Below are 18,949 nucleotides of genomic sequence, written 5' to 3'. Positions count from 1 at the left end.
GAAATGAAAACATCGTGGACACATTGAGTGGGTGAAAGTATTTAAACAACTGTTCTTTGAGATGTTTCATAAGACTTTTTGGATGCCCGAAATATTTTTTCCCATGAAGAGAAATAAAGGCAGCAAAAAGAGAAAACCGTAAAAAAAATAGTATTTTTTTTAAAAACAGAGAGAGATACCAACAGTTAGGAGGCACCATGCAGTTCACAAGGGAATATATCCATAAATATCTGTGGCCAGTTAAAAGAGCTAATAAAATTTTTAAATGTGTCAGGCACACAGTAGCAATTTTGTAAATTAGATTGAAATGGCAAAGTATCTGTCATGATGCAGAAGAGGCAGAAAGATTGAGCTAATTGTCCTGTTTTGTCTTTGCATGCTGTGTTCTTGCCTTGCCGTAGTAATGAAATTTCATTTCTATTATCGGTGCTAAAAGAATTTTCAGTGGAAGCTGTTTGATACCTTGCACTGGGCAAAATCACCTTACCCAGCCAAACTGAAAGGTTTTTCTGAGGGAAAACTTGGTTGGCTGGAGACGTTTCTCTGGTCTGGGGGGAAGCTGCCTTTGGAACAAAGCTTAAGAAGAGTAAGTGTAGAAACATGAGGTAGTTTAGTCCGTGTTTGTCCTGGGCGCAGCTAACGGAACGTCTGAAGTGCCGTGCGAGTGTGGGTAAGCAGGAGGAGTGTAATCAGTAGTCCCTGCTGTTTCATGGAAAACAGACTGTCCAACTATCATTTAAAAATGAAACAAAACACATTATTAATAGGGATGGTAGAGAAATGCTTCCTATACACTTTTATGGGTAAGGCTACCAATACATTCTCTTGAATCATATTCAAAGTTTTTACTGTGTATTTTCTTGCCTATATAGCCTAGACTGTGTCTCCAGGAGCTGTAATGTTTCTTGGCCTCCTCCAGTAGCTAGTAGCCTCCTCCAGCAACTTGAGGAATTCCTTGCTTTTCCACTCAACCTTCCAATAATCAGCTAATGGGAGATGTCTACAGCAGTGCGTTCCCAAGAGCTTTGATAGCTAAAAACTAAACAGGTGCTACCAATTAAAATAGCTGCTGTCGGTTCGAAGCCAACAATTATGTCTACCAGCAGGATCGGCAGGCTGAACACAAGAATGAGACGGGATGTTTTTCATCTCCCCTTGCCTAAACTGGACCTGAAGCAGGACCTAAATCAGCTTCCTTATCCATTTATGCCCTGTTTTACCTTCCTGGCAAAAACCCCTTATTGCTCCCTGCTTTGCCCCAAATATGACATCGGACAAGGTACCGACGGTGTGATTTGTCCTTGCCCTGGACCAGGCCGGGAGGTGGGCAGGGCTGGTGGGCTCCCAGCTGCAGCCTGCCTTGGGGAGGGGTCCCGCCAGGAAATCCACTCTTGGCGATTCTCATCTGTTTTCTTTCTGTCTTTAAAACAGCAGAATAAATCCTTCAAGATCCATGTTACCCTTTTGAGGTTATGGTAAAAATTTTCTCTAGCATAAATGAGAGTCAGGTGTTGAACTCCTGCTAATTTTTATCAGGGTTTGAGCCATCAAGCCAAAGTTTATGATGCTTTTCTCTTTAAAACAAAAAATCCTGGTTGATATAATACATTAAGTACAAATACTATTGCAGTTTAACAGGGGAATTCCCTGTGTCCTGCCCAGTGTGTTCTGAGTTCATTAGTGATGATTATTAAAAATGCTCACTGTGAGAATGCAAAACAGAAACGATGGAAACGGTGGGCAACTAGCAAAGCAGGTGGGGGTCGTAAAGCAAAGGATTGGAGGGGGAGGGGGGAAAATTCAAATCCTGAAATTATAATTTGTTTTTTTCCCAATGTTGTGGAAGTTGGCCCAGCTACAGTTTGTTTAAAGTACTTTTTACAAAGCCACTTTAATAAACAGACTATTAGCAGTTCGTAGATTAAGTTCAAAACAAAGCTTGTAAGATCAAGATGACGTTCAAAAACTCATTTATCTATTGTCCTATAAATGATATCCTATGGCTACATACATAATTTGTACATCCTGGTATTGGTGCATGAAATCGACTGTTTTTTCCTTTAATAAGCTGTGAGTAGCAATTATGAAGAATATTAGAATTTTTCTTCATTATTCTTAAAATGCAGCTGAAGATCAAAGTCTCTTATTGGGAATAAGTATGATAAAATTACACAGTATTTTTAGACAGAAATACTCTTATGGGTAAGGATTTTATTATGGACAGGACACAGCTTTTGGGGGGATTTGAATATTTTCAAGATGTAGATGAGCTTTAAAAGAATGCACCTTTTGACTCTGCACAGGAATGGATTTAACTTGAAAAAGACGTTTCTTCACACACAAGAAGAAATCCACACTCACTACTGCCTGCAGCAACTCCTGACGTTTAACCTGTATGTGAAACAGAGGAAAAAACATCACGTCTCTCTTTTCAGCTCCCTTCTTTAATTTTGGTGTAGGTTTAGCCTTTCCTCCGTGGTGCCCAGTGCGAAAGACCACAGAGGTACAATTCATCTGTCCCCAGTGAAAGAAAAAGCAGGGTCAGTGCTCCCTAACGGAGACAACAGTATAGGTTTTGTTCCTTACAATGATCAGCCATGAAATATAAGAAGGTGTAAATAACTCTTATTTTAATTCCACAGTGGCTGCCTGTATGTTAAATCTGAGATGACAGATTTATTTACTGATATCCAGAACCGACACAATAACCCCTTGTGTTGTGTATGTTGAAAACAGGGATCTGTTTGCTCTCCCCAAACTGAGCAACGTTCATACTGAGAAGCAATTGTGTATTAGTACTAAATTCAAAGATATTATTGCCATTCTTTGTTTATTATGAAATCTATTTCCCAGTTTTTCTTATTTAAACAGTTTCCATGATGGCACACCATACTTTTTGCCTGCCTGCCCGTTGCTAGGTTCGGACCGGCTTGGGCGAAGAACGCAGCCTCTCATTAATGGCAGGTGTTGGGCACTAATGAAACACGCATTTACCAGCTTCATCATGAAATACAGGATCCCAAAATTTTCCAAACCTTCAGATTTGCATTTGCGCTGTGCAAAAATGTAACGTAAAACTTGGTGTCAAATGTTAAGTGCAAAATTTAAAAAAAAAAATAGCTGGAACCTCTCGTACTAGATTTTTTTTGAGTTACAGCAGAGTAAATTTCAGTAATAATGTCATGCGCTGCTGTAGCTACCTACTTCAGCGGGAGTTAAGCAGATATTATTAATGTGCTTTTGAAAATCCCATGGACTCACTTTGTACTTTTACTACTCAGCAAAATTAAATACTTTTGAAGAAATTGGCCCTGAGCTCCTGAATGAGAGTATACTTCCCATTACTTAATTTCCCTTCAGATCAGCCTCAAAAAGTTTAAAGTTCTTGGCTGAATAGCTTTGAGGTTGCTGAACCAACGTGTGAAGGAGAGCTGCTTTTTCCATTTGAGACAGTTCGCTTTAGAAAGATGATCTTTCCAAACCTTCAAATATTTATAGTAAGGGGATCTGTTTGACGCAAAGTAAGAGAACAGTCTAAATCCTTTAGAGCATGCAGTAAGACATAGTCTTTTTTTAGATTTACTAAATTAGCAGAGGAAGAGGGAGACAACAACATATGGGACACAATATAGGCACGGAGATGACCAAGCGAGTGTGGGAGTTACAAAGTCCAATCAATACGAGCAGTTAAAATGTGCTGAACTCCACTGTTCTGGATGTCCTTCTGGACTGTTTCACCTATCTGTGCATAGGCATCTGCATATATTAGAGCACATGTGAATGAATCTCCTTCCTGGGAGTTGAAGGTAGCAGCAAGGGAAGGGGAAGAGCGACATGTTGTTTGAAAGTTTCCTAAAAGACCTTCTGCACAATGCCACTTCTGGGGACTGAGGGGTTTGAGGCTGAGCAGTGGGGAGTAGGAGGGTGTTGTTTAAGCTCCCCATTGAATAGTTCATGATGGAAAATCTTCACTGCTCCCCTGCCTCAGTGTGTGTAGGCTCCACAGCCCTAATTCTGGAGTTATAATTTTCTTGTTTTATGGAATCATAGAATCGTAGAACGGTTCGGGTTAGAAGTGACTTTAAAGATCACCCAGTTCCAACCCCCCTGCCATGGGCAGGGACACCTCCCACTAGACCAGGCTGCTCAAAGCCCCATCCAGCCTTGAACGCTTCCAGGGATAGGGCAGCCACAACTTCTCTGGGCAACCTGTTCCACAGCCTCACCACCCTCACAGTAAAGAATTTCTTCCTAATATCTAATCTGAATCTCTCCCCTTTCAGTTTAAAACCATTACCCCTCATCCTATCGCTCCCCTCCCTGATCAAGAGTCCCTCCCCATCCTTCCTGTAGGCCCCCTTTAGGTACTGGAAGGCTGCGATAAGGTGTCCTCGGAGCCTTCTCTTCTCCAGGCTGGACAACCCCAACTCTCTCAGCCTGCCCTCACAGCAGAGGTGCTCCAGCCCTCTGATCATCTTCGTGGCCCTCCCCTGGACCCGTTCCAACAGGTCCATGTCCTTCTTGTGCTGAGGGCTCCAGAGCCGCATGCAGTTTTCTCCATGTCTGTATGGCTGCAGTAGCTGCTTTGGGGAGAGGCTACTTTTAACCGCATTCCTCCTGCAGTGATTATCCCAGTGGCAGCCGAACAGAGGTCCCAGGGAATGCAAAGTGTGTGGCGCTGCGTGTGCCTGTGTAAAGCGAGGGTTTTCCATGCTATGCTGGCCCCTTCGCTATGTGTGCGCTATAGTGGGCTTCTACACACATTGCGGGATTACTTTGAAGCTTGTGTGACATGTTTAAGTGCGTGCATATGCACTATGCGTGTCTTAAAAAGAACATTTGTTCTGGGCAGCTTTTCCTGCTACTTGTTTGCTATTGTCCTTCATGGCTAGCTTCTTTTCCTCTTCTCAGCCTTCTGCTGTATTTTACCAATTTTAAAAACAAGGCCATCAAGATTAATTGTCTTAATTTTAATGTTTACTGTCCCTTCTGAACAGATTATTTTTTTCCTGAAATTACAGACCACCTTCTGAGTAGCTAGATCTACTGCAAGATTGGTCACTAATACATCATTTTTGCTAATTAGAAAAATTCTAAATAGATTTTAAAATTAGACTTGAGAATATTAGATATGCATCTGTTTTTTTTCTTTCTTTCTTGAATAACAATCTGCCAAAGAACCTGGACTGAAATGCCAGATCCCCTTCTTTATTAAGGAGGCTGCTATGCTGACCTGTTTTGTCTTGATGTTAATGAAATTGGTAGAAGGAGGTTTCTTTATTGTCAGGTGCTACGTAGGATGCAATCTCCTGTAGTAACTCCCACTTCCCTGCACTTCCATGTCATTAGTGTAGGTGCTGACTGGGTAGGACAGATGTGGTTGGGATTTGCTCTACCAGAGGAATGCCTCTAGCTTCTGAAGCTTTTTGGCTTGTGATACACACTGTGGCACCCTTCAGGTGACTGATTTGCTGCCAGATTGGGAAGCCCTGCAGTGGCTTCAAGCTAACTGTACTTCACCTCTGGATGTCATTCTGAGGCAAGGTCTGAGTAAAGTGTCTTTGCTGGGCTTTGTGACAAGTAACCTGGGTCTTAGCCTGGGACGTGACACAGGTCCACAGTGAAATGCAGTTCCAGTCGCTCGGAAAGTTTCAGTGGGTCACTCGCAGTGATGGAGTCACATCTGTGAATTTTTGTGGGATCAAGCCCTGGATCTGTGGTAACGGGTTAGAAATGTGGATGGCAGTCGTGGATTTTAAAATAGATTTAATTGCATCTTCTTATATTTCATTGTTGGTCTCTGAAAGTTTTCCAGTGGCTTTTCGGACCCCTTCTAAAATCAGATGTGATGAGATACTGCTGGATTTCAAAATTTAGCTTTACCCAAAGCCACGTCCATTTTTTCTGCCTGTCTTCTCTCTTCTTTAACTAGAATTCCATGCAAGTTCACAGATTTGACAACTGAACTTTATTACAGCCTGGGAATGGTTTTCTGTGAGATTCTAGCACTGGAACATGTACGGAGGGATGGGGCTGTGCACCGCGTGCCTGTCTTCTGGTGTGGAAGATGCTGCTGTGCCAACTGGTGGCACTGCAGAGCTGGAGTCCCCCCGCTACTGTATCCATGTCTGTAGTATTGCTCTCCCTGTTTACTTACAGTATTTACAAATGAACAGGAAATACAGGGAACACCTACAGATAAATAAAAAATGAGGGGAATTGTACGCTGAGTATCCTCAGGTACAATATGGAGTATCTTCAGATGGGAACCCTGGGCTGAAAGATGGTGCTGAGTCAAGGCATGAAGGAACTGCAGTCTACGTTTTAGCAGACCAAACACTTTATAATGACCACTGTAGCCTGTAGCCCAAAGCTGGACTGATGATGGGCACTTGTAGAGGAAAGCAGGCCTGTGTTTTTGTCCTTCTACAGACACATCGGTCCTTCAAAGGCAGTTTTTTATCGCTGCAGTGCCCCTGAGGGCAGTGCCCTGGCATTGGCTATATGTTCCCTGCCTTTCTTTGGCCAAACAGCTCCAGACAACAGCCAGTAGAAGCCTCTGGGTGCAATAAATCCAAGTGGGGTCTGAAGGGTCACAGATGGTTAGACGGTCTGGGTCTCTTCCTAATCTGAATGTGGGAAGAAGACACATCACAAAAAGGAGAAGTGTTGGATTGAAGTAAGATACGAGCTGTCTGGAAAAGCTAAAATAAAAAAGCTAAAGTTGTCTGGAAAAGCCAATGCAGAATTTAAGCTTTCTGACGTAAACCCATCCGTAAGTTAGGCTGCGCGGTGAGTCTGGAGGGTGATGTTGCTTGCTTTCTTTTAGAAGAAAACAGGCCATCCTACCTCAGCACGTCCTGCTGCGGGATCAGATGTTGTCGCCTGGCTTAGTCCTGCAGGCAACAGTTTGGAGGCTTAAATCCTGAGCTGGTATCCTTAGCTCACAAATGGTAGAGGTCTCTCACAGTAACGACAGGCGAGGATATTTTAACTGGCAATATTGACAGAGACAATTTATAGTCTATTGTGTGGATGCAGCTGCTGAGCATTCATACCCTGCCACCGTCTCGGCATTCCTGACTCTATTTTTGACAAAGGATGTTTAACCAGGAATACCTTCATATCTCAGCGTAATTTATATCTTGGCCATTTGCACCTTTCCTCTGTTCCCTTCCTCCAGCTTTGCCTCTCCTCACACACACATCTGTCTGAAAAAAAGGTGTACGGGGGGGAAAATGAAGCTAAAACCATCATCACACACCATAAATAAAACTCATTAACAGAAAAAATGGTTGGTTGGCAAATACTTTACGTAAAACAATTCTGAAACCAAGAAAACTCCTGTATTTACTACTGCAGCCAAAAATCTTGTCACATGGTTAATGGATGAAGAGTTTTTAAGTGCCACCCTTTCAAACTCCACTTTTAGAGTTTCCTTATGGTGGGGCTCACTGCAGAAAGGATGCTCAGTGCGTTCTGCCCTGTGAGCAGAGAGCTGGGGAGAAATGGTCTTTGTACAGTTACATTTTTCTTTGTTAAATGGTTAGTTTTACCTTTTTTCCGGGTAAGGCGTGGTCAGTCATAAAGCTCAGCCTTGTCACACTGACCATAACTCATGCAGGATCAGCACACAGCTCCCTGTCTGAGCCGACTCATCTTGCCCCCACCAGGAACGGAGCCGTGGGTCCATGTACATGAGCAACAAGGCTGTGCCCGGGCTGCTGGCAGCCCCAAGGTGTCAGGCTGTCACGACATCGCTTTTCTCCCTTGCTATATCACATGCAGACTCCTTTTTCTGCTGTTCTTCTGGTTACTAATAAGATTTTCTGACAATAAGTGTCCATAATATGTTTGTCCCTATTAAAGCACGGATTAAAAGGGCAGAGTAACATCCCATAAGTAGTTGAACAGTGGGTGGAAAATGGTAGCAGATGATTTTCCCCAAGGGAACTGGGTATGGTGGGGGTGAGGAAGGAAAAGCTGGGAGTCTCATTTCCACCCATGGAAATAAGACTTCCTGGGGTACAGTGCAGCCACACGGTGTGAAGGGCATGCTGTGCAATTGCACCCTGCAGCCAAGGACCGTGCACCCCGCGGGGTGTCCTGCTCCGAGGAGACAGCTCGCTCCATCATTGCTGCAGACCCTTGCTGGGCTTTCAGGTTGCTGGGTAATCATCCCTAGGATCTTTTGAGTGATATCCAGAGTACCAAGCGGTTTAGGCAGAAAGAACTGACATAAATGAAAAGTAAGTGACTTGTGGTGTGTTGAAAAAAACCAAAAAAACAGCCTTTTTTTTTTTTTTTTTTTTTTTTTTAAAGCTTCCCCTGTTTTTCACCCTGCCCACAGGGACACTCACCCCTCTGCCTGGCTCAGCACACAGGAGGAAATTTGGTGGGGCTGTGATTGACAGGGCCATGATGTCCTGTCAGGGAGGCTGTGTTTTGGAAATAAAATTGCTTTGGAAAATTGCAATGGGATAGCTTCCAGTGAGCTGAACTGAAAGTGCCTTTCAAACATCGGGATGCTTGTCCTTTTCTATCCCCTTTCCTTCTATAATCCATCTGCAATTCTCATGGGGAGACAGAGAGCTGCCTGTTATTTCCTGGTCTATGCTTTTCTTCCCTCTCTCCCCTCTCCCTGTCTTTCACCGCTGAAATATCTCAGCAATGCCAGGAGGCTGGTGTGCCCCGGGAGGGTAAGAATAGTCTACAATGGCAGAGATCACTCCTGTTGTTGTTTGCCTACTTGCAGTTGTCTGGACAGAGGATCCACAAAAGAGGTAGGAGCAATTGGATCTGAGAGCTAGAGCTTTCGCAAGACAAACCGATCCAGCCTTAGGAAGATTTGTTCCAAAATCCCACGCCAACAGTCTTGTTCAAATCATCAAGATAATCCTTCATCAATACATTGCTGTGGCTGGGTTTCTCATTTCCATCGTTGACTCTTACCAAAAATTCCTTTCTCTATTATTTTTTTCCTTTATTCCCTGTTTAGGTCTAATCTCCTGTGGAAATGCCAAAATCGTTAGGGCATCAGGAGTCGGAAGTGCTGTGAACCTGTTCAAACATGGAGCACTGGGACTCGCTGGGATTTTTGATTGTCACACTCAACTATAATGTGACTATTGTAGGTAAGTACTTTTAAAAAGCTCTCTTCTTTCTTTTGCTGCTCCATATCCTGACGCCACTCAGGTGTCCTACTGATAATTGACTAATTTCTAGCTGCACCTCTGAGATCTTCACAGTAAGAAGTTGTTATTTAGATAGTTATGTGATGAGTGGTTAATGTCTTTCTTTTCTTGTTAAATAGATTCCTACTCTGCCTCTGATAGGTATTTTCTGAACTCCATGGAAAAAATTCTGGCAAGGTTTTCAAATTTGGCTCCTCTTGGTGCCTGAGCTTCCAGTCAGCTCTAATGGTTGATGTAGGGATCGTGGTGAAAACACACAGAAGTATGTTTTATTTATAGCGCATAAAGTGAACAGTAGAATGTATGCAATAGCTTTAGCGATGAATTAAAAAGTTTGAAGAAGGGGAAAAAAAACCCAACCCTCTCTTTTACAGGAAGAAGTCTGTGGTTTATTACCGCTATGGTTAATTACCATTGCTTTTCGGTCTTTATTTTTATGAAGGAGCAAAGTTCACAAGTATCTAAAAATACCTCCAAATACAAATTGATTTTCCTCAACTAACAGTGGCCTGAGTGCTCCTTTTTTTTTTTTCTTTTTTTAATTCTTATTTAAATAAGACGCTGTTCCTTTTTCAGGGGCTACTTTGAGCAAAGTGTGAGCCAGAGAAAAACTTTCCAGGGCCTTTCAAAGCCCCTTCGCCTCCAGTCGTGGACAGCTGCTGTAGTTTGTGCTGCGCATTGCAGGGAGCATCCAACTCAGCCGCAGGGGGGTTGGTGCAGGGGCTTGTTCTAGTGTGTTTAATCAAGATCAAATCATTAGGGAAGGTGATACGAGGAGGGGTTATCTCTAAAATGTATGTCATGCTAAACTACTTCCTAAGGAGCCATTGATTTTTCTTAAGCAGCACTCCCTATTGTACATGTTCTAATTAAAAATTGATAGTGAAATAGCATGTAGTATTTTGAGCTTAATTAACTAATGTGCTTCAAACACTTTGAAGTCCGTGCAGGGAAAAAACGCTACCTAAGGACGAAACATGGCTTGCTAAAGATGACTGGTTCTGTACAGCTGGTGTTTTCCGTTGACCCAGGCTATGTGGAAAAGAGAGTAACGGTACAGTCTGTCCACCAGCAGGCAGGAAGCTGAAAACACAGCAAACCCACCACTAAAGTTCAGGCGATTCAAGATAATAGGGAAAGGCCTCAATTTATTTATGGTTAGAGAATCTATTATTTTGCCAGTAGCAACAGGTGTCTCCGATGATGTCTTATATAGCTTATATATCCTTAACTTTTTTCCAGCTGAAGTTTTTCCACTTCGGAGCGCAGTTTTACTGTTCTAGCCCATAGTGAGTCTACGACCCACCGATGGTTTATACGGGGCATTCAAACTGCATGTTCAGCGCAATAATAGGCATCAAACAATGTTGCAGAAATATTTGAATATTTAAAATTCACACCAGCTACAGGGAAATAGCTTTATGGGAAATAGAAAAGAATGTTGTTCAAGATAATAACCTGGTAAATAAACAGGTATTTTATAGAAAAAATGCTTTGGGATCTGGAATTTTAATAAGCCTTTAGAATGTGTATTAGTGTTATTTTACAAACTGCCTTTAAAACCTAGTGTGCATGTGAGATGTGCAATCACTATTAATGACACGAGGTTTTCAGTGCATTTCTCAACCACTGACTCCATACAACATGCTTCTCTATAGTCACTGAATCTTGCTGGTTTTCTGTCTGTGGTTACAACTGGTTTCTTAACTATTCCTTAAAGCCCAGAATTAACCTTATCACTCTTTTCTGCTTTGTTTTGGTGTTGGTTTATTTTTTTTTGTTCCTAAGTGTGTGGGTTTTCTTCTTTTTTCTTGGCATGTTTTAAAAATACATGAAATTAAAGCAGGGTATTATTAAATTAAATTACTTTTTCAAAACCATATAGGGAACTAGCGTGAGGACTCAAAAGGAAACTTGAGAAATTACAGTGTTAAACTTAACTTCAGATGTTGAGTTTTTCCATGAGTTTTTACAGAATGTATTTTTAATTTTTGGACAATTATAACAGTATATTTCTAGGCCTTCCTATCCTGCCCAGGAAAAGTATTTTTTTCTTTTTTTCTTTTTCCTTTTTTTTTTTATAAATAACTATGTCAGTAATACAGCAGTGTGTGTAATTTTACAAGAAATTTTTAATAAAACCCTACCCCATCCAAAATCCTCCAAGAAACTCTCATGAACAATACGGTCTCTTTCAAATGATACGATACGTGGGGTACCAATGCCTGATTTTTTCCACTGCTGTTGGTGTAATGGAATATGGATAAGGCCTGATCTTTCCAACCAAAGTGGATGAGACCAAGATGAGACTAAAGCACTCATATGAAAGAATTTGGGGAAAGATGAAATAGGCAATGTATGAAAATGCCAAACTTGTAAGGCTTCACTTGGTGTTGGTATCAAGACAGAAGGGAGCTTTTGGTCTGAATGGAGGGAGAAGCTCACACCAAGGTGAATGAAGGTTGGAAGACATGATCAAGATGGAGCAACCAAAAAAGCAGCAGAGAGAAATGACTGGGGTGCACATGCGCGCACACAAACATGTATTTGTAGAAGACATTTGCATAACTTTGCTAATAGCACCTATTAACTAGCTCTCTAGTCAATACTGGTCTAGACACAACAGAGAGATTTTGTTGGCTATAGTAAACTTTACATAAAATGTCATGGCCAAGAACAAATACTATGTCATGAAAAAATCTTTTGTATCCAGAAGAGTTTCATACTGTGTTAGCTGATCTATATTACTGAAATAGGACAAAACTCAGGTGCAGAGGTATGAAACCAACCTCAAGGAAGAACTCTAAGTGAAATGGGATTATTCACTCACTTGTGAACTCTTGTTATCAGATTTGGACATGTTCAGAGTGTTTTCATTAGGCTGAGATTTCAGTTGGCATGGCTCATTGTACATCAAACTCCTACACTGCCAGGTCTAGATGAAGGTTATGGAATGTGTCAGCTAATACACTTTCACACGAGTTTCAGTCCCAGTCAAAACAAAGCCAAAGTGGAGGTTTTAGGAAAGGAGATTGATAACAGACCCTATTTCTTCAAATGTCTTTTGTATAGAGAAGCATCACTACGTTACCTGCCTTCCCTTCCTTCTCAGTGCTCTGACTCTTTTTCTTACCTTCTCTTCTAGGAAAGATCTGGCTAATGATAGTGATTCTGCTGCGAATGGCAGTGGTGGTGTTAGCAGGCTATCCGCTCTACCAAGACGAACAGGAGCGCTTCGTCTGCAACACCCTGCAACCAGGATGCTCCAACGTTTGCTATGACTTGTTCTCTCCCGTATCTCACTTCAGATTCTGGCTCATTCAGACTGTGTCTATCCTGCTACCTTATGCTGCGTTCAGCATTTATGTTTTGCACAAGGTGGCTATGTACATTGTAAGAATGCACTGCTTGGTGCGTGGATGCAAAGGGAATAAGGGTTTATCAAGCCCCCCAAACCCGAAGGAGCTCTGTAGAAATGCTGCTGTCAATAGATTAGATTGTGGCGCAAACAACCTCAGTGTTCTTAATTTTTCTGGGGCATATACTGTTCATCTTTTTTTTAGGACACTACTTGAGGCTGCCTTTGCAGCTGTGCAATATTTTCTTTTTGGATTTTTTGTTCCTGAGCGCTTTTCCTGCTACCATTCACCTTGCACAAGCACAGTTGACTGTTATATCTCCCGGCCCACTGAGAAATCCATCATGATGATTTTCATCTGGGGGGTCAGCAGTCTATCCTTTCTGCTTAGCCTTGCTGATCTTGCCTGTGCTCTCCAGAGAATGACAGCAAGAAACCAAAAGAAGAAGCTGCTGGCAAACCTCCACATAGAGAATGAGTGCATTTTAGATCTTCCTCCAGTGCAGCCAGGTAGCTCTTCTCCACCTCAAAATCAGGACTGTCCAGTATCAAATAGCAGCCAGACCAGCGATGGCTCCTGCTCCCTGCTCTCTGAAGGGGAAGAAGAGGCTGTTCTTCATCCTGAAGTGGTTTCTCAGCAAACTGCCGGCACTAACCTTAACAGCAACAGCAACAAGCCCTGTATATCAGGAGGTCTTGCTGTTAACCAAGACAGCACCGAAGAACCCTTGTGTGCTGGTGACCACCAAGGAACTACATGCAGGCAAGTGACACCCAGTCTTCATCAAGACCTCATTAAAGATACTGCCCTGACTTTGAGACCTCATATCAAGTCTCACCTTGGAGTTTCTTCCTCTGTGGTTCAGAGCAAGCTTTTAGGATACTGCCCTTCCGCTGAGCTAAAACCCCCTGATGCACAATCAAATTATAGCAGTACCAGTTGCTTGAGGTCAAAAAAGTCAGAATGGGTATAGAGCCCTGAGTGAACACTACCCTGTGACCCTGGCAGGACACGTCATTGCGTCACTGAGAAGGTTTCAGGGAGCTGGATCCCTCAGCTGAAGTTATGCTGCAGAAACACTACTACACTGTGTTGCTCCATTGAAGATGAAGGAAAAACCTCAGATAAGAGTTTGAAGGCTACTGCTTTAAGGGAACTGTTCTTTGGAAAATACAACATCTTTATGTTTGTCTGAGTGTTAGTGACTTTAAAAAGCTGTGGACTGTTGCTAATGTGACTGACCTGATTTTCCAGGGGTATGCGTGAACACTTGTTTACCCTAATCTAGTTTTATTGCAAAAGATTAAGCTTGGGAAAGTTGTGACTTTCACACACAGTTGTACATTGTCTACTGTCAGAAGGTTAATTTATCTCCTCATCTAAATTCTCTAAGCCCACTCTAAGAAAGGATATTAAAGCAAGAAGAGTAGATGATGAATAAAATAAAAATACATCTTTTGTAGCAAAGTGTGTAAGAAATGTGTAAAAAAACCCCTTGAATCTTACTGACTGAAGGCTACGCCTATCCTAGTTAGCAACACCATGGCAGCACTTTTCTTGGACCCTGAGGTCAACTGGCACAGTCTGACCACATCTGAGTTATTCAGCTCCATTAGCCTCTAAATCAGGGTGACTCCATCCAGGTTAGCTGTTCCGAATGGTCCTGTGCTTGAGAATCGCTCAGGATTCCCACACCAGGAGGTGTGGGTCAGAAGGGTGTCAGGGAGCGCTCCAGCAGCTTGATGTTGCAGCAGACTGAGCTCCAGTGCCCGTGCCCTGGCGCTGCTGACTGCGCACCAGCGTAGATGTACTACGGACACGTCTGCAAAGTGTTACGTGTCTCAGTCTGAAATAGTCACACTAGTCTTGTGTGACTTGGTCTTCATTTCAGCAGGGGGAATGAGTCACTTGACCTGGTTCAGGCATCTCTGAAGGTAAGATGAGTCACTTTCTAGATATACCTATTTCTCCCACAATGGCATTATCTCAGACCTGGGCTTAGGGAAAACGGTTTCTACCCCGAGAGAAGGATATAGTGGCACTGTCTATATCAAAGTGCTCACCCTCTTTGTCTGACAGACTTTTAATGCTAATCATTTGAAAGCGTGTCTAAATTGAGTGAATCACAGAAGATTTTATTACTGTCATGCTTTGTGCTTCAGTGTTAATTCTGTTGCATTTAAATAAGCGTGGTCCAGCACTGAAGCACAGCGGTGCGTGAGCTGAATTTGCTTGTAGGTACAAGTCAGTGGGGGTTGAAGGTTGCGTTTACCTGCAGATCATCAGTGGGAGTGGATGTGGAGGAGCATGTACTCAGAGAAAGGTACTGGTGGTACTGTCTTACAAAACAGATTATTCAGAGGGTGCCAAGAGCTGGTATTTGTGGATGCTGCTTGGAGCTGGAGTAGCTCCCTCTCCATTTAGACCCACACAAAGAAGTAAACAGGCACAGATCCAGTCTTGCTCTGCCATATAGCAAGTTTCTGAAATGACTTAACGGCCGGCTCCTCTGTGCAGGCTACCAAGGGACAACAGCTTTCACATTGTTCTTTTCCTCTCCTGTGGGTGCAGGTGTCTTTAAGACAGTTTGGCTCATAATGTCTGTATATCACATATGCAAGGTAAAGCCTAGAACTTCATTATCCCTCATCTTCTGCATCCCTTCAAAAATTAGGTAGCTTAATAGATGGACAGAATTGCTCTTTGGGTCAGGAGGCAGAATTTACTTCTGCCTCGAAGTACTTTGGGATCCTGAGGCATGCTACAGAGGTGTTTAATTACTAGCTCCTAAGTAAAGTTTCCCTCTCTATTAGCTGTGTTTGTTTCTTTTATCCTGCATGCTTGTTGTATGATTTGTCATTTCCAGGGTAGGAACAGCATTAATTATTAAACTTATCATCGGCAGAAAAACATTAAATATTTAAACTTCTCATCCTCCGAAGCCTCTTTAATAGGGTTTGTGCTGATTACACACACCATGACAAAACATTGCAACAATGGAACCTTTTATGATTCATTGCATCTTCTCAGCTGTGAGAAGGAATGCAAGGAACAAATGTGGATTCAGTCTATCATGTAAATCCCCCAGCATGAGATATAAATAGGGTTGGATAAATAATAAATGCATTGTGGCTGGACACAGTTTGCTTTTTGGTGTCTCTAGCTAGACATCTTTTAATGACTAAGGAGTCTCATTTCAAATCAGAAAGATCCTGTCTCTGTCTGAAATGGAAAATGAAATTACTGAACTTCTTCCTTATTCTGTTTGCAGTTTCTTGTGAGATTGCAGCCTTTGGTTTGTGTCACTCGGCTGCAGACCTGGCTGCTTTTAGGACTTGTGGACCCTTTGACTCATAATTCAGACCAGTTTAATAAGCACTTAATGTGTTTATAAAAACTGCATACGAAAAGAGCAGGATTTGTATGGGCTTTTCACTGGGGAGCGGATAGAAGCTTCAGACATCAACAACCTGCTTCTAAGGGAATGTCTCTGAGTCTCTTCTAACAACTATTTCTAAGTCATATTTATTAATTACAAAGACATGGGTTTACAAACTAAGTGGATCTACCAGCAAGGGCAGACCAAGGGAAGATGTGCAAATGTGTGTGAACTATTCTGAACTTTCACGGCTCAACCAAATGAGGAGAGATCATTGTTGGGGGCATCTACAACAGGGAGGAGGAAACAGGAAAGAAGATCTGCTTGAAAGAACAAAGGGGAACACCTCTAATTTCTCCTTATATTCAATATTGCTGAATGTTAATGTGCCGTGAAGATGTCTGGATGTCCTAGAAAGAGTGAGTAAAAGAAGTAATAGACGTGGAACAAGGAAGCAACAAGATTTTCTGCTGTTTATGCAAAGATTTAGTCTTTAAAATTTGTGAATCGTTTTTCTAAGTCCTTCCAGAACATATCTCATACTCAGAAAAATGTTACAAAAGCTGCTTGTTAAGTTTGCCTGTGTGTCTTTAAGTCTTTTCTTAAACCACCCACCTCAGAAAAACATTTCTGAAGATGTGCTGAAAGCACAATACTCCTAATCCTGCCCTCAGGAAGCTTTGTCTCGCGGTCAGACAAGGCTGCCGTAGCTGCAGTATGGGTATCACTTGCACCCTGCGGTGGGCTTACGGAACAATACGTAAGCTACACATGTTGCTCATCCGGTCTCGTGTGGTACTGAAAATAAGACTGTACAGAAAGAATAGCTCCCTGGAAATAAGACTTGGAACTGCTCAGGAAATCTGTGATAAAATAGTTTTCACATGGGAAATAGAATTTTTATTGGAAAATTATAAAATGCCTAAAAAACTGTTGTTTTCTTAGGATCTTCAACTGCATCGTAGGACTTCACTTGCTTAATAAGTATCTACTAGGCTGTTGGAGACCTGGAATATCCATGTTTTCCATGCAGCAAAATCAGATATCACTGGGGGTTTCTGCAGTATTGGCATGATTTAAAGAAAAAAAAAAAAATTTTTTATCCCTAAACAAAATATTTTTTAAAAAACTTTTTTTCTAAACAAAATTTTTCAGTTTCTTTTGTTTTGTTTTGTTTTAGTTTGGAACATCTTTTTGAATACCAAAATAGAAGCCAAACACCAAGTTTCAATCAGTTATCGTCACTTTCTCCTCTTTCCTTACAGTCTAGTTTGGGTCACTTTGATTTACTGTCATCAGCGTAAAGGAAAGCTGCAACTCTCTCTCGTGAAATACACTGTAGACAGGTGTCTAGGGAATGCATAATTTCCCATTAGCAGCAGTTGTTCTCCATGGATCTCACAGTTCAGACCAGAATAATTATTAAATCCGAAGTTAACAATGTAGAGAGATCCTTAGTGTATTCTTTCAAGTTATTAAAATTATCTGCCCTTATGCAATGCATCGTTATTGCAGTGATTATCTTTCTAGAAGGGATCATTAAAGAGGATATTAATTGCACATTATTTTATTTTAATATCACGATTACAATGGAGAACAGATAAATTATTACTGCTTGTAGTATTTTAGGATAATAAAGAAATACATCTCCAAAAATAGGAAAGTGGAGTAGTTGAAAAGGCTGTTCTTTCTTCTGTCTTTTGTACTACTTTTAATAGCCTGATGTTCAACTGATAGAGAAGTAATTTTACAATGTAGTGCTCTTACATTGTAATTGCGTTGCTAAAATGTTCTGCAGATTAGTTGGTCTCTGTTCAAAGCCACAGCATGAACTCTTGGCCTGTGATGCACAGCAATGCCACTTCTGAAAAATGAGTTCACCAAGGCAGAAATCTGATTGGAAATTATGAACTGTATCGCTACAATTAAAATTATCCAGCATCCACGTAGATAGATTACAATCATGATCTACTTCACTAGCTTTTGCCTTCTCCCACTCCCCTTCTGTTCTCTCCCATTTGATGTTGACAGGCAGCATGTCCCAGGCGATCTCCATAACTATAATTTAATTATGGGAGTACAGCTCTAACTCCAAGGACTTTTATGATCCTGTGCCGTTCACAGTATGGAAATGCCAGGAGACAGAGAGCTGTCTCCCATTCACGTTCTGCAGTGTTGAGTTTGAGTAGTGGATTAGCTTTGAAAATCTTTCACTGATGAACAATTTTCTGAGTGAAGATGACGGCAGATTCTGAGCCTTTCTTTAGAAAATATGTTTATGTATGGTGCCCTCAAGGAAGATGGAGGATTTGGGGCCAGGAATCAGAAGTAAGTCATAGAATCATAGAATCATTTAGGTTGGAAAAGACCCTTGGGATCATCGAGTCCAACCATCATCTCCACTCTACAAAGTTCTCCCTTACACCATATCCCTTAACACTACATCTAAACAAGTCTTAAACACATCCAGGGATGGTGACTCCACCACCTCCCTGGGCAGCCTATTCCAGTGTCTGACCACTCTTTCTGTGAAGAATTTTTTCCTAATGTCCAGCCTAAACCTACCTTGCTGCAGCTTGAACCCACTCCCTCTTGTTCTATCAATAATTACCTGTGAGAAGAGACCAGCACCAACCTCTCTACAATGGCCTTTCAAGTAGTTGTAGAGAGCGATGAGGTCTCCCCTCAGCCTCCTCTTCCTCAAACTAAACAGTCCCAGCTCCTTCAATCGCTCCTCATAAGATTTATTCCCCAGGCCCTTCACCAGCTTCGTTGCCCTCCTCTGCACTCGCTCCAGCACCTCGATATCTCTCTCGTATTGAGGTGCCCAGAACTGGACACAATACTCAAGGTCCTTTCACTTCTGGCTTTTCTATGTGTATAACATTTATTTTGGCTGTGACACTTTAGGCACCACACACATCAAAGTGTGTTTGGGGATTTTATTTTACTGAACATGTTACCTTTGGTAAAGAAATAACAATAATAGGAAGAAACATAAGATTTTGACCTAGCAG

General features: G+C 41.9%; 1 protein-coding gene across 1 annotated transcript; it reads left to right on the top strand.

Moving 5' to 3' along the window:
- Nucleotides 1-9,031: 9,031 nt before the first annotated feature.
- GJD4 (gap junction protein delta 4) lies at nt 9,032-13,605 on the top strand. The gene is made up of 2 exons (XM_063323864.1): nt 9,032-9,134; nt 12,340-13,605. The coding sequence occupies exons 1-2, from the start codon at nt 9,071-9,073 to the stop codon at nt 13,524-13,526; spliced, it is 1,251 nt and encodes a 416-aa protein (XP_063179934.1). The 5' UTR covers nt 9,032-9,070; the 3' UTR covers nt 13,527-13,605.
- The last annotated feature ends 5,344 nt before the right edge of the window (nt 13,606-18,949 follow it).

Source organism: Chroicocephalus ridibundus, chromosome 2 (genome assembly GCF_963924245.1).
Source record: "Chroicocephalus ridibundus chromosome 2, bChrRid1.1, whole genome shotgun sequence".
NCBI classification, from domain to species: domain Eukaryota; kingdom Metazoa; phylum Chordata; class Aves; order Charadriiformes; family Laridae; genus Chroicocephalus; species Chroicocephalus ridibundus.
Note: the sequence above shows the minus strand (reverse complement) of the source record. Positions and strands in the feature narration are given on the sequence as shown.

Coding starts and splice junctions, on each gene's coding strand:
- GJD4 (XM_063323864.1), top strand. CDS start 9,071: ATGGAGCACTGGGACTCGCTGGGATTTTTGATTGTCACACTCAACTAT. Junction 9,135..12,339: donor CTATAATGTGACTATTGTAG/GTAAGTACTTTT, acceptor CTTCTCTTCTAG/GAAAGATCTGGCTAATGATA.